Source organism: Rana temporaria, chromosome 7 (genome assembly GCF_905171775.1).
Source record: "Rana temporaria chromosome 7, aRanTem1.1, whole genome shotgun sequence".
In the NCBI taxonomy this organism is placed as follows: domain Eukaryota; kingdom Metazoa; phylum Chordata; class Amphibia; order Anura; family Ranidae; genus Rana; species Rana temporaria.
Window position 1 is genome coordinate 113,998,645 of NC_053495.1, and position 27,471 is coordinate 114,026,115.

Below are 27,471 nucleotides of genomic sequence, written 5' to 3' on the forward strand. Positions count from 1 at the left end.
CGTCCTGTACAATATTATATATATATATATATACACACACACACACACACACACACATATATACACACACATCTGTTTGCTATGTAGGTTAAAAAAAAAATGTGCATTTATTATTTTTATTTTTTTTCACAAGAAAGTGCATTTATTATTTTTACTAGGAGTCTGCAAAGCATAGTACCCGCGATCAGCAGATTGTGGGTGCAATGCAGGACACCTGCAGACTGTCCATGCAAGCGGTTTGCTCATACATTATACAGCCAGAAAGTTACACAATGACAGGAAGAAACTACCTAGAGCGCTCAACAGTGCCCTGGTAGTTCATTGAGAATAATGACTAGGGATGAGCTTCGAGTTCGACTCGAACATTGCCTGTTCGCCTAACAACGAACAATTTGGGGTGTTCGCGGCAAATTAGAAAAGCCGCGGAACACCCTGTAAAAGTCTATGGGGGAAATCTAAAGTGCTAATTTTAAAGGCTAATATGCAAGTTATTGTCCTAAAAAGTGTTTGGGGACCCGGGTCCTGCACCAGGGGACATGTATCAATGCAAAAAACTGCCGTTTTTTCGGGAGCAGTGAATTTAATAATGCTTAAAGTGAAACAATAAAAGTGAAATATTCCTTAAAATTTCGTACCTAGGGGGGTGTAAAGTTAGCATGTGAAATAGCGCATGTTTCCCGTACTTAGAACGGTCTCTGCACAAATATATATATATATATATTTTTTTTTAATAAAAAGGTATTTTTTCCATGGTGTGTTTACAACTATTTACACTTCCTTCATGAATTGAGGGGGGGGGGGCAGGATCTGTGGGTCCCCTTTGTTAAAGGGGTCTTCCAGATTCTGATAAGCCCCCTGCAGACCCCCCACAACCACCGGCCAGGGTTGTGGGGATGAGGCCCTTGTCCCCATCAACATGGGGACATCCTCCCCATGTTGAGGGCATGTGGCCTGGTACGGTTCAGGAGAGGGGGGGGCGCTCTCTGTCCCCCCTCTCTTCTGCGGCAGGCCAGGTAACGTGCTTGGATAAGGGGTCTGGTGTGGATTTTTGGGGGAACTCCACGCCATTTTTTTTCTCACTAGAAGTGGCGGTTCAGGGAGAGGCTGCAGCAGTTCGAACATGTTCCACTGAAAAACAGCTAACATGTTCCCAAAGCTGAACTTCTCCTTTAAATATAGTTAAAGAAGTTGTAAAGGAATTCTTTTTTCACCTTAATGCAATCTATGCATTAAGGTGAAAAAACATCTGATGACGGAAAATGTGCCACGTCTTTGGGTGCATGACACTGCAGTGTGGCTGCAGCTATTATTTAAAAAGACACACATACACAAAAAAAAAAAAAAAGACAGGGAGGGCCAGATTTAGGTACATTTACGCTGCTCCCCCGGGGCGTAACGTATCCGATTTACGTTACACCGCCGCAGGTTTACAGCGCAAGTGCCTGATTCACAAAGCTCTTATCTGTAAACTTGCGGCGGTGTAACGTAAATCCGCTCGGCGCAAGCCCGCCTAATTCAAATGGGGCAGGCACCATTTCAATTAGGCGCGTTCCCACGCCGAACGTTCTGCGCATGCTCCGTGTTAAAATTTCCCGACGTGCTTTGCGCGAAATTACGGCGCCCCAAACGTTTTTTTTTAACTGCGACGTGCGTTACGGCGTTTCGTATTCCCCGACGTCTTCCGCAAAAAAAAAATTGAAATTCGACGCCGGGACGGCCATACTTTAACATGGCTGTTCTAAAGATAAGCCATGTTAAAGCAGGTGTAACTTTGCGACGGGAAAAACCGTCTAGCGACGATGTACGAGATTGCGACGAACGCGCGGATCTTCGTGGATCGCCGTAACTAGTCATTTGCATATTCTACGCCGACCGCAATGGAATCGCCACCTAGCGGCCGGCCTAGAATTGCATCCTAAGATCCGACGGTGTAAGTCAATTACACCTGATCTTAGGGCTATCTATGCGGAACTGATTCTATGAATCAGCCGCATAGTTAGGACGGGCGGATCACAGAGATACGACGGCGTATCAGGAGATACGCCGTCGTATCTCTTCTGTGAATCTGGCCCGGAGTTTCTACCTGTATTTTCCACAGGTACAGGCAGACAATCCTAATGAACAGGCTGATGTGCCCACTCAAATGAGAGCCTCACCACCTGCAATACTGTGAGTGTAAATCTCTCCAAAGGAAGGGAAATCTCCTTTAAGGCATCACTGCAACAAGTGCCCCCAATAAAAAATGTCCTCTCTTGTTCCACAGTGACTTAAAATTCTGGATTTAGCCCACTTTCATCGCTAGCGATAAGGGTCATTGGGATACACAGAGAGACAGCAATATAGAACCGAACTGCAATAAAATGCCACCTGTCCACACACTGCCTCTGCAAACAGTGACTTCCTCTTTGTAAAAATTACGATTAAGTGGCTATTGGGCAAAACATGTTGGGAGGGGGTTCTCCCACGGGTAGGAGACCTTCAGCCATTTTATACCAAGAGGAGCTCACTATATGTGGAGGCAGTGTGAGGACAGGCAGTATTTTGTTGTACTCTTCGATATGTCTGATGAGCCAGTATTCAACCTGCTCCGCACCAGCAAACATTGTGGCCAGTCGGCTTGGATAACAGATTGAGCTGTATCAATTTTATTTGGTTTTTGATAAAACGTAACTGGGTTGATAATTCCACCCTACTCCAACCAAAGCTTAAAAAAAAAAAAAAAGTTTTGGCTGTAGATGCATTTTAATATTTAATGTAGTTAGGAGCCTTTTTTGCTGGCCATTTAAAACATGTAAGGGTCCTCTGCACTTACTTGGCCTCCTCTTTCTTCAGCTCTTGCTCCATTTCCTGCTCCAGTTTCTTCTGTTGATTTTCACGCTCTCTCCGCAGTCTCTTCTCCAGAAGAGCAGCACGTTTGGCAGCCAGGTCATTTTCTTCTTGACGGTCATCCTATGGGCATAGTAACAACTGTTCTATAAAGCCCATGCAGCTCTCAAAGAAATTGTTCACATTTACTGTACTACAAAAACCACACCAGTATTACATATTTACATGTGCTAAACAAAATGTAAAAGGTCTTCCATACATCCATGCAGAATACACATTAATATCTTCAATCCCTTTCTTATTTTACTAATGGAGCTACATAGTTACATGGCTACATAGTTAGCACTTTTGCCTCGTATCATTGAGGATCTGCTTCAGTTTCTGTTAGGGACACTGTCCTTGTTCTTTCCACACCTGTGTGGTGTTCCTCGCACAATTTAAAAAATTTCCTTGTACGTGATCCTGAACTTCCGGGTCTGGGGTGCGCATACGCACCACCCAGCTCCCACTGCGATTAGACACAGCTGATCTGTGGGTACCGCAGACTCAATGTTTGTCGATACCTGCCGATCGTCAGCCAGAATGGCAATCTGCCTATGTAAACAAGGCAGATCGCCATTCTGTCAGTAGGTAAGGCATCCGTTCCTGTTTTTTGTTTTGTTTAAATGGTCTGGTTTTTTTGTTTATTTGTTTACAGCGCAAAAAATAAAAAAAGAACTGCAGAGGTGGTCAAATGCCACCAAAAAAAGCTCTATTTGTGGGGAAAAACAACATCAAATTTTATTTGGGTACAGCGTTGCACGACTGCGCAATTGTCAGTTAAAGTAAAGTAGTGCCGTATCGCAAAAAAATAGCCAGGTCATGAAGGGGGGTAAATTTTCCAGAGGTCAAGTGGTTAAAATAGAAAATGTGTGAGAAAATACAAAATAAAAATATCTTAATGTTTCAAAAAATTGTGACAAAAATGTTAAACTTTGAAATATTCACTATGCCTCTTACTAAATACCTTGGACAGTCTACTTTCCAAAAAGTGCTTATTTAGGCTGATTTGTCGCAATTTTCAAATATAGATACCATAGTTTGTAGACACCAACTCTCAGAATAAATAATATACACCGATTTGGGTTAGTTTTGCCAAAGAAATGTAGAAGAATACATTTGGCCTACATTTATGAAGAGAGATTATTTATTTGCAAAATTTTATAACAAACCAAGAAAAATGTTTTTTTTTTTTTAAAATGGTCTGTATTACTTAGCTTATATAGCAAAAAATAAAAAACCCAGTGGTGAAAAAATACCATCAAAAGAAAGCTCTAAAAAAGAAAAAACAAAAGCATATTGGGTACAGTGTTGCATGACTGAGTAACTGTCATTCAAAGTGTGACAGAGCTTAAAGGGGTGTTCCAGGCATTTTTCATGTTTATTAAAAGTCAGCTGCTACAAAAAGTGTCGCTGCTGGCTTTTAATAAACATGCACTCACCTGCTCCATGTTCCAGCGACGTTCCAGAAAAGAGGCAATTACATTATATGAAAGGCAAAACTTATTTTTTTAGTTTTGGATAGAGTGGAGAGGAATAATAACACCAGTCAGGATTTTATAGACATCTGTGCCCTGTTAAGGAGATTCAACTTGTCTGATTGGCTTGTGTACTATCACCAAGAGTGAAAGTGAAAAACTCCCACATTTTGGGTTGTCACCAGGACATTATGTCCTATGGCAACACTAGTTCTGACAATCCTGGTGACAACTATAAATCCCCTAATTTTGGCAGGATTTCGTCTCACTTTTCGAGTTGGCTTTGGAACAAAAAGTGAAGAAAAATCTCAATGGGACACAGATGGGTAAAACCCCAAAACTGACAGGGGTTATAATCCTTCCTTATGCTGCCCAAAGTAGAAAAAATGGATTTTCCTTGAAATCCATTTTAAAATATTGTATTAGACAGGCTACCCTGTGTCGCTCAAATCGCTTCTCTATAAAGAATGCTACGTCCCTCTGTCAACTCTGTACTCCTCTAGATTTCTGTTTTCAATCAAATTCCTTTTTATTTGAAAATGTTTGCTCTTATTATACACACTGTGCTTACCATCTTATACAAAATATATATTAAAATACATTTAGTTACATTTCCATAAAACCTTGTTTTTATTATAAACCGTGTGACCTTTTGTGTATATTGTCCGTTTTACTTTTTCCTTCTTCCCTCACCATTTTAGTGCCCTATTGTGTCCAACTTCCATTTTTTTAGGCTTCGCTAGGGTCTAATTCATGTGCTTTTTCTCCTTTAAATTATACTTTTACTCCTTTCCACCTTTCCCCCTCTTTGCCCCACTAAGCTCCCTATCTCCGGAGTCTATCTATTATCAATTGTGGCAAAAAAAAAAAAAAGTAGGGAGTTTACATAGCGAATCCACTGCCTCCCTGTGGGTACCCCCGGTGCCATCCAATGTCGTGCAATAAGTTTTCTCGCCAGATATAGCAGTCTGGTTACCATGAGGTACATTCCTCTTGGAAACCGCTCGACATCTTTAGCCCCCAGTAGGTACACCAGGGGGTCTAAGGGGACTGGTACCTGAGCCAGTCTATTTATTCACTGGGAGACTTCTCCCCAATACCGATGTAATTTTGGGCATCTCCATATTAAGTGTATAAAATCCCCCTGAGGTACTTTACACTTTGGGCATGGGGGGGGGGGGGTCTCTTCCTCCCCATCTATACATCTGTAGATTTCTGTTACTCGGTTATCATTCACCACTTTTTAACCCACACAACTCCTTGGGATCAACAACCTATATACTGCTTAAAACAAAGATCTTTTTCAGTGTTTTGCAGATTAACAAAGAAAAAAAAAAAGGTAACACATAGATCCTTCACCCTTACTTTGAGAAAGTACATAAACTCTGTGCTAGGAAAAATATGAAGCCTGATACTGCTGACATTTATTGAAAATGCCAATCGCCTACCTGTCTTGTTGCCAAGACAGTAAACCAAACCAAGTACGTACATAATGTAACCTGACTTTACCAGCTCTATGCTTGTTTCAGATTAGTAGTTATTGATGTCACAGGATCAGTACATCTACCAGACACCTAGCATTTTTAAACAAAGTCAACAATGACAACTAGGGTTATATCGATACAGATATCGGGACCGATACCGAGCATTTGCGCGAGTACTTGTACTCGCACAAATGCTCCCAATTCCTTACTCGATACCTGGTTGGCGGGCGGAGCCTGCGGACAGAGGGCGGGCGGAGCCTGTGGATGGAGAGCGAGACCTGCAGTGGAACTTTGTAAGCTGGCAAGGGTGTAGGGTGCAGCCGCATCAGGATCAGTGACCGATGCTGTCACATTCTGTCGCCGTCCGCGGCTGAACATCCCTACGTCCATCTTGGTACACCCTGCACTCGGCTGCAGTAAGCCAGCAGTGGACGTCTTGTTACACCCAGCCCATATAGTTTGGGCTGGGTGTCACAATATGTCTTCTGCTGCTTATTGCAGCTGAGTGCAGGGTGTACCAAGATGGGCATTGCAGCATAGTTTTTTTTAAATAAATATTTTCTTTTTGTCATTTTTCGCAGCATTTTAGTGCCAGCCACCTGTCAGTGTCCATTAGTGCCATCCATCAGGGCAATCAGGGCCATCTATCAGTGCCACCTATTAGTGCAATCAGTGCCCACAAGTGCTACCTATCAGTGCCCACAAAAGCCATCAGTGCCACTTATCAGTGCCAGCCACCTGTCAGTGCCACCTATTAGTGCCCATTAGCTCCAGCCACCAGTCAGTGCCCATAAGTGCCAGCCACCTGTCAGTGCCACCTATCAGTCCCCATCTGTCAAACTGTCACATTGAAAAAAGTATCGGTAATCGGTATCGGCAAATACTTGGGAAAAAAAAGTATCAGTACTTGTACTTAGTCTTACAAAAAAGTGGTATCAGATTCGGGACAACCCTAATGACAACCTTCCAATTTCTCTTTGCACATCATAAAAACAATACTGACCTCCATCAATACTACAACAAATTTCTCCAACATGTAATATGACAAGAGATATGAACACAAGAAATATATTTAAAAAATAAGCTTACTAACCTTAAAAAAGAAGCCACAGCAAACTTTCTGGTCTTCAGTGATGAGATCTTTCTCAGGTTCCTCAGGTGCCTCATCTGGGGGTTGTAACTTTGAGAGCGGGACTTCAATCAGACTTGCATTTTTGGAGGTGGAGAAGCTTCTCTGGCTGAATGTTTCATCATTTGGTGTTACACATACAGTTTCTACAATAGGCTGGGATAATACTTCCGACACGGTTGACTCAATTGGTTTGTTCTTTACTCCTACACGTTTCCCAGAAGTCTGATCAGTATCCAATTCCTTCTCAGATTCCTCATTTCTGGAAATGTCACTAGCAGTTTCCAGATCAGCCTCCTGCTCTTGTGAATCAGGATCATCTCCAAAGTATACAAATGATCTTCTCTGGTTCTGGCTTGTAGAAAACCTTCGCAGACGAGGAAGACTATCTACAGATTGCGGAGGTGTTAAAGTACGGTTTAAAGGTGTTATTTTAAGTTCATTGGGTCGAGGAGTTCTCTGCGGCTTTGAAGAGAAGGACACAGTCCTTTTAACTGAAGCCTGGGGTGATCTGTGAGTTTGGCGCGGTGACTCCATAGTAAAAGGGACTGGAGACCATGTAACAGAGGGTTTTGTGGCTGGTTTGGTCTCTCGCGGTAACTGCTTTTGTGGAGAAGGTTGAGGTGGGGAGATAACCCAGGCCTGTTTCTCCCTCATCTGCATCAACATGTCCTGCTGCAAAGCTAACCTCTGCATTTCCTGCTGAAGAAAGTTCAAGGAGAAATTTAGTTTTTCAATTGATCGTGTATATTCCACTACATCCACCTCAGCCATGTTTTCCTCACTTGGACTTGCAAAATTCCAAGCTTTTTCAGTATCTACAGGCGTTGTTGGGGATTTTGGCCATCTAAGTGATTGATCACTGTTTACTTTTAGTCTTACATGCTTGTCATCAGAAGTTCTTGGTTCCTTTATTTCAAATGTTTCCTGAGTGACCTTTTCATTTTCTGAACATCCGGCTTCCTCTTGTAAGGGAGAGATCCCATCTCCCTTCTTTTTAACCACTGTGAGAAATGCAGTTCTACCCATTTTTTGCCTCCGACGAGTAAATGCTGCCTCTACTTTCTTCTTCTGTGCTTCAATAGCCCTTCTTTTTTCCTCCAATTTCATTCTCAGCTGGACAACTTCAGATGCCAACAGTTGCGTGGTGTCTCTGACCTGCGGCAGAGAGGTTTCCTCCTGAATTTGGCCAAATGCAAGCACCTGAGGTATGTTTAATTCTGAACCTTCAGGGGTAGTTTTTTGGGAACTGCTTCCACTACTCCTGCCATCGGCATTATTCCGTTTTCTAAACTTCTGCTCTGCAAAGCTGGTCATTTTGATTCCAGAACTCGAAGAGGCCGAACTGCCTGCCTGCGATTTGCCACTTACTGAGCTGGGACAGGGACTAACTGCTTCTCTAAGATTGGAGTTGAGATTAACATAGTCCTGGTGAACTTTCACAGGGTCTTCCATGTCAGAATCTAAACTTACAGTATAATCTTTCAAAGAAGAATCTTCATCCATGGTTTCTGGAATATCTTCTGAAGGAACATGAATGCCAGTATCTACTTCTGTATTGTCAGTAACATCACTTAATGCTTCTTTTTTCTCGAAGAGGTCTATATTAGAGTCTGTATAACCTTGTGGAGATAGTTGCAGACCTAAATTTACATCACTGCTATGAAGAAAAAAACCATTGTTCATCTGATCTCCTATAATAGATGTCTTTTCTGGGTTGTGAATGATTTCAAGTGCTTCTTCTATGCTTGGGGGTTCTACCGGAGAGTCCAGCTGATCTACATTAACCCTATTTTCAACAGGTCCATTTGGCCTTTTGTTTTGATCACTATCATCGGAGTCCAACTGGCTGCTGGATGGTGACAAATCATTATGGTTTTGTGGAGTATGAATCCATTCTTCACTAATGCCAACGGACTCTCCTTGGCCATTAATTGGCTGGAAGGAAAGATTTTTACGGATGTGTCTGGGTACCCGAGTAAGATTGAGAGAAAAGCCTTCATTACTAATTGACCTCCGGATTGGTTTGCTTGGGGTTGTGACTTTCATTCCATCCTCTTTATCAAAAGATATGTCAAAAGATACACCATGCACCGAAGATCTACAATGGGAAACATATTTGGAAGATCATAAGCCAATTTACAGGTAAAAGGTCAACTACAGCTGTATGGAAGAACTGGCATGAATCAATCTTCATTAAGGAAGCAAGTCAACTCTTAACCTGAGATGAAACACCAAGAACAAAGTTATCCAGGACTATTAGGTGCAATGGCAAAAGTAATCTGATTGCATTAACTGTGATATGTACAGTGAGTGGAAAGTTAGACCTGTTTCTGAAAAAAGTTAACCCCAAAGTTTTAGGTTATAGATCTAAAAGGATTTGTCTTTGCTCATTTGTATATGCAGAGATATAATTAGCTTACCAAGGAGATAATGTCCGAAAGATGTACACCAGTTTGTGAAATTTTTAATAATATTGAGTAACTATATTTATTTTCAATCTTTTCTCCATCATCTTCAGACAATTTAGAAAACTTTGACTGGAAACTGGATACATTTCAAATGTTTTCAGCACTTTGTACTGTATTGGCATGTAAATTCAGTAAAAAATAAAATAAAAATTAAATTGTTAATATGAAACTGGAGTGAAATATTTCCCAAATGGTGTCCCATGGTCAGTGACATTGAACATCTCATAATGGCCACCGTTTATACAAACTCACATTTAAAAAAACAAAAAGCAAAAACTTTTGTATGTTATAAGAGTATGGCTTTACAAAAAAACAAACAATTATTTTCTCCTAGGTAAATGAAGCATCAGTCCAATGCTGCATCTGGCCCACGCCGCTTCCAAAACTGAGAGCCGAGTAATAAAAGACCATTGATTGCTCAGTTCTCCCCACAACTCTGCCACTCCAGCATTCACTAGAGCACCAGGCTGTGGAGGGGTGGGAGCGGCTGGCTCAGTCCCCCAGCGGCTCGCTGAGAGACTGATCCAAGTAGGAGGCATTTTTTGAGCCTGGACCACCTCAGCAACATCAAACGACTGTGGACTTTGGCCCGCTGTCGGTTGAAAATGGGTCACAGGAGTTCAGAATGAAATGCACTCCTGTGATACCCAAGTATAGCCAAAATAGCTTTGGATTTACTGCTCCTTTAAATATTAATCCATAAAAAAACGACCTACAAAGTTTACAGAAAAACCCATGTACATATAAATTCATTAGAATTTTTCATATTTCTTACCGCTTTTCTTTGGGCCATGTTCCAACCTGTCCATCCACATACGACATAGATGACGATCTTCGAATGGCAGCTGAAAATGCAAATATAGGAAACATGTATTTAAACATCAAAGTTACCATTCTTTTTCTTCCCTTCCCTTAACACACACACACACACACACACAGTTAACACTAAATAAAATCTAAAACTTCATACACAGCAACCTAGTCATTTGAAATGAGATAATCAGGCTCCATCACATTTCTTTCGTCATACAATAAGGCGATCCATCGTTTACTGCATCCTGAATGCTAAACTCATTACTGCCATGAGTCGGCAACACCTGCCCCCAGTCTCACTCTCTATGCATCAAGACAAATGAATAGAATATCTAAAACACTTTTCCAAACTGCAATTTTTTTGAAGATGCCATTACAATAATAATATCATATCATGCAGTTACCTATAGCAACCAGAACTCCTGGAATCATGAGATCAGTTCTGACTGGTCACACTGGGTGTGTTTTAACTTGCTATCCAACATTGCTGAATATAATATGATCATAATTCTGCCCCTTACATCCATGATAAAAATAAACATGAGCTAGAGCTGCACGATTCTGGGCTAAAATGAGAATCACGATTTTGTTTTTGCTTAGAATAAAGATAACGGTTCTCACGGTGTAACATCATCTTGCACATTATACAAAAAAATTGGGCTAACTTTACGGTTTCGTTTTTTTTTTTGTATCCCCCCCCCCAAAAAAAAGATCGTATTTGAAAGACCTCTGCACAAATACAGTGTGACATAAAATATTGCAACAACCGCTATTTTATTCCCCAGGGTCGGCAATTTATTTATATATATATATATATATATATATATATATATATATATATATATATATATATATATATATATATATATATATATATATATATATACTAAAAGCCAGCAGCTACAAATACTGCAGCTGCTAACTTTTAATAAATGGACACTTGCCTGTCCAAGGTGCCCGCGATGTCGGCAACCGAAGCCGAGCAATCGCTTGTCTCTCGGCTGCCCCCGCCGCCATCCTCGGTGAGGAAATCAGCAAGTAAAGCATTTCGGCTTCACTGCGCATGCGCGAGTCGCGTCCTCACCAGTGTGTTTTCCAGAGGACACCGGGGGGGATGGGTATTATACAGGGATCTGCACCCCTTCTACCCCCTGAAAGGTGGCAAATGTGACACCGGAGGGTTCCAAAAAGCGGAGGTTCACTTTTTGTGTGGACCTCCGCTTTAAGTGGTTAAACTGTTCTTTATTTTATTTTTTGACAGCTGTCAACTGTGAGCAGTGAACTCTCTGCACTGAAGCAAAGAAATGGCTGTTAAAGCGGAGTTCCACCCAAAATTGGAACTTCCGCTTAACCCACTCCTCGCCCCCCTTACATGCCACATTTGGCATGTAATTTTTTTGGGGGGTTAGTGGGGGCTTCAGGAGTGGGACTTCCTGTCCCACTTCCTCCTTCCGCCGAGGGGCATCGTAGGCGAATAGCTTAATCGCCTACAGGGAGGGGCTGCAGTAGGCGATCGCCTGGGACACACGACAGGTCCCATGCGATCGCCTGTCCAATGAGAGAGCGCAGCGCCGCTCGCGCATGCGCAGTGGGTGCCCGGCCGTGAAGCCCACACTTAGGATGAAGACGACGGCCGGGGGGGGGGGGGGGGGGGGGAGAGAGAAGCGGAGCCCCGGTCGGCGTCGCTGGAACGTGGAGCAGGTGAGTGTGTGTTTATTAAAAGCCAGCAGCTACACTTTTTGTAACTGCTGACTTTTAATAAACACAAAAAATTCCTGGAACACCCCTTTAAGATCAGGAAGGAGGGGTTGAATCTAGATCACGATTTTTTAACGATAAATTGTGCAGCACTAAAATGAGCCTAAAAAAAAACACAAAAACACACACACACACACACACACACACACAGGGCCGGCCTTAGGTGTTCAGGCGCCCTGTGCGAGCTAATCCTGTGGCGCCCCCCCCCAGACCGCTACACAATAAACTACCCACAGACCGCTACACAATAAACTACCCACAGACCGCTACACAATAAACTACCCACAGACCGCTACACAATAAACTACCCACAGACCGCTACACAATACACACACTGACCGCTACACAATAAACTACCCACAGACCGCTACACAATACACACACTGACCGCTACACAATACACACACTGACCGCTACACAATACACACACTGACCGCTACACAATAAACTACCCACAGACCGCTGCACAATACACACACTGACCGCTACACAATACACACACTGACCGCTACACAATACACACACTGACCGCTACACAATACACACACTGACCGCTACACAATAAACTACCCACAGACCGCTGCACAATACACACACTGACCGCTACACAATACACACACACTGACCGCTACACAATACACACACACTGACCGCTACGCAATACACACACACTGACCGCTACGCAATACACACACACTGACCGCTACGCAATACACACACACTGACCGCTACACAAACTACCCACAGACCATTACACAATAAACAACCCACAGACCGCTATACAATACACACAGACCACTACACAATAAACTACCCACAGACCATTACACAATAAACTACCCACACACCGCTACACAATAAACTACCCACAGACCACTACACAATACACACAGACACTACAGCATTGGTGCATTTTACTATAGAGGCATTGGTGGACTACAAGGCCCAGCATTTTACTATAGGGGGCTCTGGTGGACTACAATGACCATCATTTTAGTCCCACCAATGCCTCCTATAGTAAAATGCTGGGCCTTGTAGTCCACCAATGCCCCCTATAGTAATTGGTGCATTTTACTATAGAGGCACTGGTGGACTACAAGGCCCAGCATTTTACTATAGGGGGCTCTGGTGGACTACAAGGCCCAGCATTTTACTATAGGGGGCTCTGGTGGACTACAAGGCCCAGCATTTTACTATAGGGGGCTCTGGTGGACTACAATGACCAGCATTTTAGTCCCACCAATGCCTCCTATAGTAAAATGCTGGGCCTTGTAGTCCACCAGAGCCCCCTATAGTAAAAGGCCCAGCATTTTACTATGGAGGCATCACACGTTACACACTGACTTTCTGGCTGCTCCCTCCCTCTCCCCAGACCAATACCTACTCCCTCGGGGGGGTGACACAGAGGAGGGGGGGTAAACTGACCTGGCAGATGAGTCCTCAGGAGACACACATCGGGAGGCAGGACTCTGGGAGCAAGCAAGCAGGCACGATCATCGAATCCACAGTGCAGCTCCGCCCCCGCCTACACACATGACCAGCACCAGCTCAGCATGGCCATTCACAGACCCCCATGTCTGCTTCCTGGCATGCCCCGCCCATCGCACATGGCCTGTTCTGCCAATCACAGAGCACCCACTGGCTCAAAGCACATCGCATATCGTGACAGCGATAGCGAGTGGAGAAATCCGGCTGCTACTGGCCACAGGACTCAACAGGCACGGCTCCCTGTTGCTCATGGCGCCTTGTGCGGGCGCACGACTCGCACAACGCTAAGGCCGGCCCTGCACACACACACACACACACACACAAAATTCAAGCTGAAAGCCATTCTTGAACTAGCTGATCTGCAATCAAATTAATAAAGCTGGAATCCTACCTTGACCAGGTGATGGTGGTACATCTTGTGGGTTTCTGAAAAAGAACAATGACTATTAGATCTTTTGTTAAAAGAAGAGACAGAACTAATTTTCCTTCTTTAAATATATTCTAGTTCTTTTGTAATTTCTATGCCAATAAAAAAAATACAAAGCATCAAGGGCTATACGTGATTTGGGAGTGATAAATACTGTTATCACTGATAAGGAGCTATTCTGTTAGGACAATCAAAAATTAGGTGTATAGACTTCACTATACCTCAGTGGCAGTTAGGAATATGGAAATTCTAAAACAGCAGATTCAGAAGGGTATGTCAATGCCCCTCTTAAAGGCCTGGCATGCAAAACACAGCATTGGTTAGAAAACCTCATGAAACCAAGGAAACATTCCCTTAGATTCTCTCTACCACCACTATGGGCCGGTTTTATAATGGAGACCATACATTGCTTGCAGAGGTCACCAGAGTGTTTACTCCACACTGTGCCCGCATTTTACGAGTCATTCATAAAATGCAGAGCATTGTGTGGAGTCAGTGGTTATCCCCCTGTACGCCCCTTACTTTCTTCTTCTCAATTTATTTTCCCCTTTTATTACTTCTCTCCATTCCTTTCATTTATGCACCTTTTTTACTGCCGATTCAGGAGTTACATGATGTAGGGTTCTCCCTCCACCTGCCCTGGTGCTTACACTGAGGTATTTCATGGAGCTTTGTTTAACATATGATTTTTAGAACAGCTTACACACACACACACATATTTTATATATATATTTTATTGCTTTGCTACAAAAACTGAGGCACTTCCTGTATGGGAGGGGTTATATAGAGGGGGGCTTCCCCAGTCACCTATAGGTAGTGTATAACTCGCATAGTAATTACTATGGCTGCTCTGTGTCCAGTGATGTACTCCAAGAAAAGGATTTTACAGGTAAGTCGTTATAAAAATCATATTTTCTTTATCGTACATCACGGGACACAGAGCAGCCATAGCAATTGCTATGTGGGATGTCCCGAAGCAATGCCTCCGAGGGGAGGCAGAAACAAATAAACAAATAAAAGCAGACTGCTATCAGACATGAGGATCTATAATGCTGCCTGCAGTACACTGCGCCCAAAAGTGGCATCCTCTTGCCGTCTTACGTCCAAGTGAAAACATTTAGTAAATGTATGGACTGACGACCAAGTTGCGGCCTTGCAAATCTGAGTCAGAGGCTTGGTGATACACCGCCGATGAAGCACTAGTAGAGTGCGCTTTAACTTGAAAAGGTGGAACCTTTTTTAAACCATAAGCCTGGATTATAACCCGACGAATCCACTTTGAAATAGTCGATTTCAATGCTGTCTGCCCTTTCCTGGGCCCTTCTGACAGTACAAACAAAGCATCAGTTTGCCTCATCTGACCTGTCACCTTCAGATAGACCCTGATAGCTCTCACTACAATCGAGAGAATGTAAAAAGTTTTCCGCTGGAGGACAAGGATCTGGACACTACCTTTGGCAGAAAGGTTGGTTGAGGACACAACACCACCTTATCGTTATTAATAATTAAGTATGGCTCTTTACAAAAGAAAGCTGCCAATTCTGATACTCTCCCTGCTGTAGTTACTGCAACCAAAAAACATCAACTTCCTTGTCGAAAGGATCAAGGAAATATGGCGCATCAGCTCAAAGGGCTGTCTTTGTAAGGCCGATAAAACTAGATTCAAATCCCATGGGCACAAGGGTGACCAAACTGGCGGAATTATACGAGTTACCCCTTGTATAAAGGCCTGGATCAAAGAATGCGAAGCAAGCAGCTTTTAAAAGAATACCAACAAGGCCGAGATCTGACCCTTTATTGTACTCAAGGCTAGCTCCATTTCTACCCACAACTGTAGGAAGGCAAGAACCCTTACTATGACATACTTCCAGGAATGCCATCCTTTGGTTTCCTGAAAGCCGGCTTACTTGCATTAATCAGGGTAGTTAATACTGAGCCTGAAAGCCCCTGATTTTTTTAAATGTGGGCTTCAATAGCCACACCGTTAAATTTAGCGGCTGCAAGGCAGGATGGAACACTGGTCCTTGCGAAAGAAAGTCTGGATGGGACAGATGAGTCCACGGTTTTCCTAATGCCACTGTTATGATATCTGCATACCAGGATCATTTGGGCCATGCCAGGGCTACTAGTATTACCGGCTTACCTTCCTCTTTGAAGCTGCGGTAGCAGCTGAACTAAGGGAAATGCTTAAATCAGTGAGAACTGATTCCAATGGGTTACTAACGCATCTCTCCCAAATGCGAGTGGATCCCTTGACACAAACTTTTTGTTGAACCTGGACGCCAATATATCTACGTCCGGGGTGTGCCATTTTTGGCAAATGGCAGAAAAAATGTCAGGATACAGACACCATTCTCCTGGGAACAATTCCCTCCTGGAATGAAGACTGCCGATAGGCAAGCTACATGCTTCTCTACCCAGGCCAAAATATGGTTCACTTTCCTCTGGGCTGCATGACTTCTGGTACCACCTTGGTGGTTGATGTAAGCCACTGCTGTGGCATCGTCAGATTGTATCCCATCGGGACAACCTTGTAATCTGAATGTCCAGACCATTAGGGCCAGATGCGCTGCTTGAATCTCTAGAATGTTGATGGGCAAGGCTTTCTCTGATTCCGACCACTTCCCTTGGACAGTAGTCTCCTCCAGAACCGCTCCCTAGCCTAAGGGGCTCCATTGTTGCAACCTTCCAGGTTACTGGCATGAAGGATTTCCCCTTCTGCAAATTTATGGTTATCATCCACCAACTGAGACTCTGGCGCATGCAACCGACTGATCCATCAGCAGCAGGTCATCTAGGTATGCCATTACTGCTATACCCTGGCCCCTTAGTCTTGCTAGTACTGAGGTCAGAACTTTTTTAAACACCCGGGGCGCGGTGGCTAACCCTAAGGGCAAGGCCACAAAATAAAAGTGGCACTGTTCTACAGCAAAAAGCTTCTCCCCATAGTATTCTTCTCACCTCTCTTTCGGGTAAACATAGTCCTTAGAACAAATAGGCAGAGGTACTTACAATGTGCACCTACTGCCTAGCTATAGTCCAGCAATGAAAAATATGCCGCTGTCACTACTCTACCTGATGCTGCTGGAGTAGACATGCCTTTAGAAATACTATGCTACGTTTATTCTCTTTGAAACAGAAAAGCTGTGTAATGGTGTTAACAAGGGTATTCCTACGCTTTATAAATTGGCCCCTACCCTAGACGGTGCTATACACGCCGACCATAACTGCTAGCTCTGTGCTGATAAGTCGCAGAAAGCCAACGCGGTACTGTTCATGGGGGGGAGATTATTCAGTAATTAAATGAAAAAAACAAAACAAAAACACAACAGAGTAGCATGAGATCAAAGGAAATGTGAGTATGTCCTGTTGGGTAGGAGGCAATCCCATTCACAATCATATTGGAGCCAATTTAGACATTAAGGAAAACCTATTGCCCTACATGGTAAATGTACATGGCAAGCTGTCCATTTCACAGGACACACAGCCAAGGCTACATTTGAGTGGTTTAATACCAAGAACCACAATATTGTAAAACTGCCCTCTGCAAAGGTAAAATACTAATTCCATGTCTTAATGTTACACAATGTGGAAATAATTCTGCAAAGCACTAGATTTGTAAATTATTAGCTTGAGCAGGAAAAGCTTAAAGGAACACTAAAGGTTAGTTTTGTATTAACTAAATTGATTGCTGTAAGCTAGAGCATTTAAATATCACTTACCTCATTTTTCCATTTGCCCTCCAAATTAGAATAATCCAGCTTTGAAAATGCCATCTCCTCTTCTTGCTTTCCACCAGCATCTGAGCCGTTTTGCATGGTGGAAAGCAGAACGTGCTCCCCCCCTCACTATGACTACAGCCCTGCGTGAAGACGCTCTCTATCATTCACAGGCACGGAGGCAGGACATAAGTGGGCGTCTCTAGGATGCTGTAGCTCCGCCTCCCTTGCATTCTTTTTCTTTAGCAGAACTCATTACAATTCCGCCCCCCCATTGAAAAAAACGTGGCTTCGTCGGCTGGGGAGGCGGAAATGTGTGTGTAGACTGGGGAGGAATGAATGGGTATAGGCATGGGGGCGGGAAGAGGTGTATACTAGGGACGGTAGGGGCGGAGTGTGGCTGTGTGTGTTCTTGAGAACTTTGCTCGTTCTCGTCCGTCGGTTTAAAAAAAGTGCTCTGCGCATGCGCAACGCCGCTAAGCCCAATGCGAACTGTAGTTCCCATTAGGCCGTGACGTAGCAATAATGCACGCGCACCGCAAACCAGGAAGTGAGTGGGAATAATGATTCAGGGGTGACGGAGGTGTATAAACCAGCTCGATTTTAACAGGTATAAACAGTAGTTATAATGGCAATCATTACTTTTTACCTTATTAGCAACTGTCAGACGTTCATTTAAGTAGAAAATATCATTGTCTTTACAACCCCTTTAAGGCATTATCAACAGGTATACATTAATCTAATCTGTGATGTTCTTATACACGCCCTATAATAAGCATTTACAGTATATGTGATGTGTACCTGGCATTTGAGGAACTTCCAAGTGTATGCCTCCTGTTAAAGTGCGATGATTTTGAAGACAACTTAGAGGGGTCTGAAAACAAAACAGAAATGTAAAAACATTAATGAAGCCAAGTTTATTTTAATTCACATAAAAATAAAAAATAAAATCAGACTTACTACCTGCAAGATTTTAATTGGTTATATTTTATTAACTTTACATTTAAAAATGTACTTGTCTGTCTGAAACTCAGAAAAAATGGGTCAAACAGCAGCATACTAATAAATACACTTTAACATAAATAAAATAAATAATAAAATGTATTATAATAAAATTTCCGCAACTGAAGAAAACCGTATAATTCATAGTTTCCTAGTACACGAAAAAACACCTTGGAGTAGGCAACCCTGTACTACCTGGGTAAATGTTTGTAAAATCTGGGGGATTACACCAAAGGTTGTATTTCCCGACTCCCCTCTCCAAAATATTCTGCCACTCTCCTCCACGCTCTGTGGCTGGAACCTCAGAGTCCGCAGTCTGTGGTGGGGATGAGCGTGTGACTATGGCCTGGGGAAGCTTAGAAAAAGAGGACCAGTTGCATGGATCGAGTAGTCTGCTGGAGGATGGAGACAGGAAAGTAATACAACCTCTTCTCCAACCAACTAGATTTAATGAGAATTATCCCTTGCAGTGTGTGTGTGCCCAGAGTTGGGCTTTAAAGCTCATAATAACGAAAAAGGTTATAAGACAAAAGAGCCCTAAGGAAAAAAAAAAAAAAAAAACGTATCCTCTATTAAAACATTGCTGCTAGTTAGCCAAATATCACCTGTATGTTCCACAGCACTACGGAAACAAGCGAGAAGTGTGAAGAAAGCATCATGATGAGCTGCTCTTCATTCCCGGGACCTAGCCTTTTTGTATCATTGAGCAATTAATGAATAATAGGTTGCAACAGAAGATTATACAACACAATATTAGGGTATCTGTAAGCTAAAATCAAAAGATATTGAACATGAAAATAACTCAACACATGGGAGTAAAATGACAGATTCGTCAAAACACTAGAAATTCGATTTTTGAGAAGGAGTTCTCAATTGCAGCCCAAATAATAAACATTAAACAGCTATTCAAGCAGAAAATCCCAAACACGTAATCTAATTAGAGTGTGTATGAAACTCCCCCACCCTCTTACCACTGTGCCAGGTCTGATCAGCAGACACAGAAAGTAGTAGTGTTATCTAGCCAATAAAGTTGGCTCCACTAGTGTGAAAGTTCACATATTTTTCATGGCAGCATTGTTCAGATTACATTTCTGGAGACATTCAAGCACAAATCTAAACATTTCTCAAAGGATAAATTTCTCTCACACAATTTTATTTTTTGACAAGCAAACATATGTAATGTGAAATTTAAATGCAGTGCTACTTCTGACCACCAGAGGGGGAAATGTTTGTGCTGCTGCTTCATCAACACACCCTGTATGTATTCTGCACTGCCTTACAGGAGGACCTTTCCAACCTATGGAGTGAACATGTATGCCAGCCTATATAAAACAACCAAACATTACTTTAGGTTTGATGACTGTTCTAGAAGAGATTCTTTTTTTGAATTTGTTTTTATTTTTGTATGCAGAAACATTACCTTGAAGATTGAGAACTCTTGGCTGTACAAATGAAGGCTTTACCACTTCGAACCACCAGAAAAGCTCAGCCATGAACACCAAGTAATTGGCCTGTCAAAAAAAAACAAAAAAACATCAGATAGAAGCAAAATCAGAAATATGAAAAAAAAAAAAAGGAAACCAGGATCTCAAGACATGTAGGGCTCAAGAAGTGGCTAGTAAGCTGTACAGTTCCTTCAGATCACAAAAAGCACTTACTATTCACAGGTAACCATTTTGGAAATATTTAAAGTGCAAGTCCGCCCTAAAACTAAAATCCCTGCATCTACAGACATCCACATTCTAAAGGCCCATACACACAATCGGACTTTTTGATAATTTTCCAATGGACCTGTTTGATCGGACAATCCGACCGTGTGTACACTCCATAAGATAAATGTTTTCGCTTTTTTTATCGGACAAATGGAGCATAATCCGATGGTGTGTACCCAGTCCAAAGTACAAACACGCATGCTCAGAACCAATGCTAAAGATCACACAACAATAGCAGAAGTTGCCCAAAGGGTGGCGCTAAAGAGCTGAAAAACCACGTAGTACGTCTATTATGTCGCTGCGTCCGTGTTTGTTGGCTGAAAATGTTCTACTGTGTGTATGCATACCAAGTTCACGGACAACGCCCTTCGGGTAGAAATCCACGGAAAATGTCCGATCGTGTGTACAAGGCTTTAGACCAGTGTTTCTCAATTCCAGTCCTCGGGCCCCCCCAACAGGTCAGGTTTTCAGGATTTCCCTCAGATGAAAAGGCTGTGGTGATTACTAAGGCAGTGAAACTGATCAAATCACCTGTGCAAAATAATGGAAATCCTGAAAACCCGACCTGTTGGGGGGGCCTGAGGACTGGAATTGAGAAACACTGCTTTAGACTAACCTATCTAGCCCTGTAAAAAAAAGCATTCAGTATACATACCTTTTCTGAAGCTGATCCGGTCCCAATCGGTGGAAGCTCTGCAGAGGACACAGCAGACAACGGCTGTAAAATGAATGGGGGACAACGGCTGTGAAATGAATGGGGAGTGACGACACCCATAGTGTTACTATGGGGCTTTCATTGTTGGATGTGTCCTCTAGAACAACCTACACAGCGAAGCCGTGGCTGACAGCTCATCGTGGGATCGGCTGCAGAAAAGGCATGTATACCGATTTCTTCTTTACAGGGCTAGATAGGTTAGTGTTAGATCTTGGATGTCTAGATGCAGGGATTTTCGTTTTTTTTAGGGTGGACTTCTACTTTAAGAACCATTTAAACGTATTGTAATAATCAGAACCTCTCATACCACACACCTGTGTTAGGCAAAAGTGCAATGTTAATTAAACTGGGGCCACTGCCAGCAAAGCTTCAGATGTATTCAGTTAGCTGCACATTCCTTACATGTTGGCTGGAGATAAAAGTCCATTCATTCAAGTATTGAAATTCTCCTACGAGAACCAATAAAAAAACATAAAAGCTGCACTTTTAGCACCGAGATTCCAGGAAGTGCTGCCACCTGGAGGAGGAGGAGGAGAATCATTCACTTCCACTGTCTGAAGTATCCCAATTTTCATCAACTAAGGTTTCTTTTAAAGCAGGGGTTCACCCAAAATCAACTTTCTGCCATTAGATCCAGCATACTGCCGACATCTGCAGTATGCTGTTTTTTTTTTGTACTTACTTTATCAGCCGTTGTTATCCGTCTCCGAGCGGGGATTACTTCCGGGTATGGGCATTCCTAAGACAAGCGGAGTTGATTGACGGGCTGCTAAAGCGCGTCGAGCCTTCCGAAAATACCCAAAGTGACACTCGAGTGTTTACGGCGCCTGCGCAGTCATCTCTACACGGCAGGCGCTGTAAACACCCGAGTGTATTTTTGGAAGGCGTGACGCGCTTTAGCAGCACGTCAATCAAATCCGCTTGGCTTAGGAACGCCTATTCCCCGCAGGAATCCCCGCTCGGAGCCGGATAACAACGGCTGATAAAACGGTAAGTACAAAAAAAACCCCAGCCTACTGCAGATGTCAGCAGTATGCTGGATCTAATGGCAGAAAGTTGATTTTTGGGTGAACCTCCGCTTTAACCCTTTCATGACTAAGCCCATTTCTGACATTTGGTGTTTACAAGTTAAAATCTGTATTTTTTGCTAGAAAATTACTTCGAACCCCAAACATTATATGTATTTTTTTTAGCAGAGAATCTAGAGCATAAAATGGCGATTGTTGCAATATTTTATGTCACACGGTATTTGTGCAGCGGTATTTTAAACGCAACTTTTTGGGAAAAAGACACTTTCATGAATTCTAAAAAAACGAAACAGTAACGTTAGCCCAATTTTTTTTGTATAATGTGAAAGATGATGTTGCGCCGAGTAAACAGATACCAACGTTTGACGTTTTTTTAATGTTATTAGAATGCCCAGTGTGCATGAGGCCCAACGGTACATGAGAGATCTGAGGTCTTTTTGACCCCAGATCTCTCAATAAAGAGGACCTGTCATGCTTATTTCTATTACAAAGAGTGTTTACATTCCTTGTAATAGGAATTAAAAAAAAAAATGATAATTAAAAAAGGGGACAGTGTAAAAAAAAAAAAAGTAAAATAAATAATAATAATAATAAAAAAAAAAAAACAGTTTGTCGCCATTCCACGAGCGTATGCAATTTTACAAGCATGACATGTTGGGTATGCATTTACATGGAGTAACAACATCTTTCACATTATAGAAAAAAAAAATCGGGCCAACTTTACTGTTTATTTCTTTTTTTATTCATTAATTTATTTTTTTAAATGCGTTTAAAAGATTGCTGTGCAAATACAGCGCGACATAAAATATTGGAAAGACTGACATTTTATTCTCTAGGGTCTCTGCTAAAATATTATATGTTTGGGGGTTCCAAGTATTTTTCTAGCAACAAATACAGATTTTTACTTGCAAACAACAAATATCAGAAAAAAGTCTGGTCTTTAAGTGGTTAAATGCTCTTTTCTAAAAACTCAAGGACATAAAAGTACTGTGTCAAGTACTGTGCTGGCAGATTTCATTATCTGTTTACTAGATGTGCAGAACCATCTGTAACTGCAGTGAACTTGCACGGTGATTTTCTTCAACTCTTTTCATCAGAAGACGCTCCTGACGAGGTGTTAACTCCGGGAGATGGTTGCAGTTCCATCTTTGTAAAAAAATTTGCATCACTTTTGCTACAGTATTCTGACTGATAAGTAAAGCATGCTGATCTTCTTGTAGCCTTCACCTTTCTTGTGAAAATATATAATTTTCTTTCTCAGGCTTTTTCTGTCCCATGTGGTGCCATTGCTGACAGCATGAAATAGGAAGGGGTTTTTCTTGTTAAAGGGGTTGTAAAGGTAAAAAAATAAATTCCCTAACTACCGTATTTATCGGGGTATTGCGTGCTCCGGCGTATAGCGCGCACCCCTAAAGTGGACCCGACATTCCTGTAAAAAAAGATTTACAGTTTTGGTGTCTTGCGCAGCGTCCATCGGCGGCCTCGTCGGGTCCGGCGTCCGTCTGCGGCTCCGGGTGTCCTCTTCGTCGGGTCCGGCGTCCTTCTGCGGCATCCTCCCCGCTCGATCCCCGCGGCGAGTTTGAATACTGCGCCGGCATATACCGAGCGCAGTACACTCGTGTATAGTCGGGCAGGCTCGGCTACTCTCACGCTTACGTCCAGGACGTGAGCGCGAGAGGAAAGCCGGCGCAGTATTCAAACTCGGCGCGGGAAAGCGGGTATCGGCGTATATGGCGCACCCACGATTTTGCCCCGATTTTCAGGGCAAAAAAGTGAGCGGTATACGCTGATAAATAAGGTAGCTTCCTTTACCTTAGTGCAGTCCTCCTTCACTTACCTCATCCTTCAATTTTGCTTTTAAAAGTCCTTATTTCTTCTGCGAAATCCTCACTTCCTGTTCTTCTGTCTGTAACTCCACACAGTAATGTGAGGCTTTCTCCCTGGTGTGGAGTGTCGTGCTCGCCCCCTCCCTTTGGGCAACTTCTGCTAATGTTGTGTTATGGTTAGCCTTGCTTCTGAGCATGCGTGTTTGTACTTTGGAGTTTTGTCCGAAGGACTTGTGTACACACGGTTGGATAATCCGACAACACACATTTGTCGGCCAATTTTAAAGCATGCTATCCCACATTTGTTGCAAAAATGAAAGGGGATGTCTGGACAGCTGCATTCCAAAAAATAAATTGCTTTATTGTAAAAATAAAATCACAGGATACATGCCACAGCAAACAGGATACAGGCTGATGCGTTTCACACTAGAACTTGGTGCTTAATCAAAGGATTAAGCACTAAGTTCTAGTGTGAAATACGTCAGTCTGTATCCGGTTTGCTGTGGCATGTATTCTGTGATTTTATTTTTACAATGAAGCAATACATTTTTTGGTGTGCGGCTGTCCAGACATCCCCTTTCATTTTTGCATTATTACATGCATTGCCAGCACCCTTGGCTTCAGATCCGGTGAGGAGGTTCTTCATTTCTGCCTTGAGCGGTGACTCCTCTTCTCTATCCCACATTTGTTGGCGGAAAATCGGACAACAATTATCCAATGGAACATACAAACGGTCAGATTTTCCGACAACAGCCTGTCATCGCACAATTCTCGTCGGAAAATTTGATTTTGTATATGAGGCTTTACACTCACCTCCTCTGGGGTACTCTGACAATGAGAAGGCAGCTATAGGCTGAGAGTACCAATTAACAGTACTTCTCAGTGTGCAGCTAATAGCTTTCAAAGCAGCTGCTCCTGCCACAAGGTAAGGCAAAGTATTCTTCTATTTTATCATTAGGAATTAGACTGTGATGCACAGGTTTTCGGTGCATCCACGTGTAGACAGTCCCATTCAAGCCTAGCAGGTAGTATGGGTTTTGCTGCTAAAGAAGCTATAGGTATGACTTAGCAGGGAGCTTGAGAACACGGGTCTTTGTTTACAGAATGCTGGCAGAGGACAGGCTTTTCTATGCAGACTGAAGCTGCTTTTCTAAAGCAAAACCTGAAACACTTTTGTTTTCTTTCACTTGGAATCTGTTTAGCAGATTTAAACTAAAAGTTCAATTAGGGTTTTAATCTAGAAATGTAAATACTTACCTTAATTGAGGATGAAACATATAACATGTCTTCCAAACTAAAATGACAGCATCCATTCAAGTACTCCTGGCAAAAGTCCTGGATTAACTGGAGGTTATAAAGACTGTCAGCCAGAGACATAGATTCTTTGAAGCAGATATCTAAGAAAAAAAACAAAAAAAAAAACAAAAAAATGCTTTCATTATTAGTAAACAGCCAGAAAAATAAAATTTTGCTGTTAAGATTTGTGTAATTTGGTTACCAAAATCCAATGTATAAAAGCTTTCTAAATATAAATACCTGTATAAGATAGCTGCATTGCTCACCAGCAAGGCTCCTTTCACACTGGGGTGGTTTGCAGGCGCTATTGCGCTAAAAATAGCGCCTGCAAACCAACCCTAAACAGTGGCTGCTGTTTCTCCAGTGTGAAAGCCCAAGGGCTTTCACACTGGAGCAGTGCGCTAGCAGGACCGCGCCAAAAGTCCTGCTAGCAGCATCTTTGGATCGGTGAGAGGAGCACCGCTCCTCCACAGCTCATTCCCATTGAAAGCAAAGTGTTAAAGGGGCCCAAGTCTGGGTCACTGTGTTATATCAAACCACCACACTGCCTTCTTATTTGAACACTGGATGGATAGTGAGGAAATGGTGACATTGTCTTCATTAGTGGCACTGTTGTTGGTGTTGTGTCAGGTCACCACTGGACGGTGGCTCCTTTTTATGGCTGCCAGAATGCATTTTTTCCCGCCAGAGCACATGGTAGTCTAAAATTAAATGTCTTTTGAAAATTTATTGCATTTGCCCTTGGATGGCAATCAAACATCCTTAAATAACATAGTGCCGCATCCTAATTATATTGAATAGAGTATGGAATTGAGAAATGGACTTTATAGGCACTTATTTGTAAAAATACAAAAATAAGGGGGCGTGGCCGCGGCATGGACGTGTGAGGACGTGTCTGTAGGGAGCTCCGTCCGCACGCCGCTCTAACAGCATCCACAGCAGACATCCGCCGGGTCCTTTTGCTCCACAAATATGCCGGCTAAGCAGCGGAAGACCTCGCCGCAACCACAGCGATCCTCCCGGCACCGATCCGGTTCTCTGGACGTTTATTTCATGGAGCGGGGACGCGCTCCTGAGACTCCCAAGATGGCGCCGGCGAGCAGGTACAAGGCCTCACACGCGGCCTCTCCTATCCCTTCGCTGCAGCAGCCTTCCCCTCCTCACTCGCCACAGCTTCCCACCTCCCCTGCTAGCACGGCCAGCTCCTTGCCTGCAGCGGAGCCCTTGAATGAGATGATGGGGGATGCAGATCTTAGAGCACACATCTTGGCTCTCCCCACAAAAGCTGATCTGGAGCTGTTTGCTGGCAGGGTCGAGAAGGCCCTAAGGCAGGACATTGAAGCCTTACAGGCGGACACTGCACACATTGGGGGTAGAGTGGAGGACTTAGAGGCACAGTGGGATGTGGTTGCTCCGGCTCTACAGTCTCTCCATGAACACTGCAAGAGACAGGACCGCAGGATTGAAGCCCTAATCGATCAAATGGATGACTTCGAAAACAGAAGCCGCAGGGTTAATATTCGTATCAGAGGCTTGCCCGAAGCTACTGGCCCCAGGGACATTGTGCCCTCCTTACAGGGCCTCTTTAAGCAGGTTCTTGGCCGAGATGCACCTGACCGCATCGAAATTGACCGGGCACATAGGGCGCTGCGCCCACCGTCAGATGACCCTGACAAGCCACGAGACATTATTTGCAAATTGCATAAATACTCCCTGAAAGAAAGCATAATGGCCCATGTCAGGGGGGTACGTCATGTGGACTTTGATGGGGCACAGTTGTCTTTTTTTCCGGATCTGTCTAGACGTACCCTGATGCAACGCCGTGCTTTGAAACCGTTACTTGCAGCACTGCAGGATGCCCAGCTAACCTATAGATGGGGCTTTCCTTTCCAGCTCTCCGTGACTAAGGATGGCCGCCAAGTTGTTTTACGCACCGTGGATGATTTGCCACACTTTCTGCAGAAACTGGGCCTCCCTACCATCGATGTTCCAGACTGGAAGTCCGCTCCTGAGATTCCCTTGCCCATGCAATCGCACCCTTGGCGTACGGCCCGGCGTAAGGGCCGCAACAGGCGCCGCTCCCGGATGGATGCTCCCCAAGAAGATCTGGCTTCTCAGCCCTCATCTCCCCCCCAGAGGGGGTCCTAAATGATCTACTGAGCCGTGGTTGACGGTGGACTGTCTGCCAGGTTTTTCTTATACTGCACACGAGTTGAGGGCACTGTTATTGATGCTTTATTATGTTTGACTGTTTTTCGCA

General features: G+C 43.2%; 1 protein-coding gene across 2 annotated transcripts in view; it reads right to left on the reverse strand.

Moving 5' to 3' along the window:
* The window catches only part of CAMSAP2 (calmodulin regulated spectrin associated protein family member 2), a 149,140-nt gene that overhangs the window by 24,166 nt on the left and 97,503 nt on the right, over nt 1-27,471 (reverse strand). For both annotated transcript variants that reach the window (XM_040359857.1, XM_040359856.1), the window contains 7 exons: nt 25,173-25,312; nt 20,055-20,145; nt 18,434-18,506; nt 13,878-13,912; nt 10,203-10,272; nt 6,921-9,057; nt 2,813-2,949 (listed from right to left, as the gene is read on the reverse strand). In XM_040359857.1, coding sequence (XP_040215791.1) covers nt 2,813-2,949; nt 6,921-9,057; nt 10,203-10,272; nt 13,878-13,912; nt 18,434-18,506; nt 20,055-20,145; nt 25,173-25,312 — 2,683 coding nt within the window. The remainder of the gene's footprint in view (nt 1-2,812; nt 2,950-6,920; nt 9,058-10,202; nt 10,273-13,877; nt 13,913-18,433; nt 18,507-20,054; nt 20,146-25,172; nt 25,313-27,471) is intronic.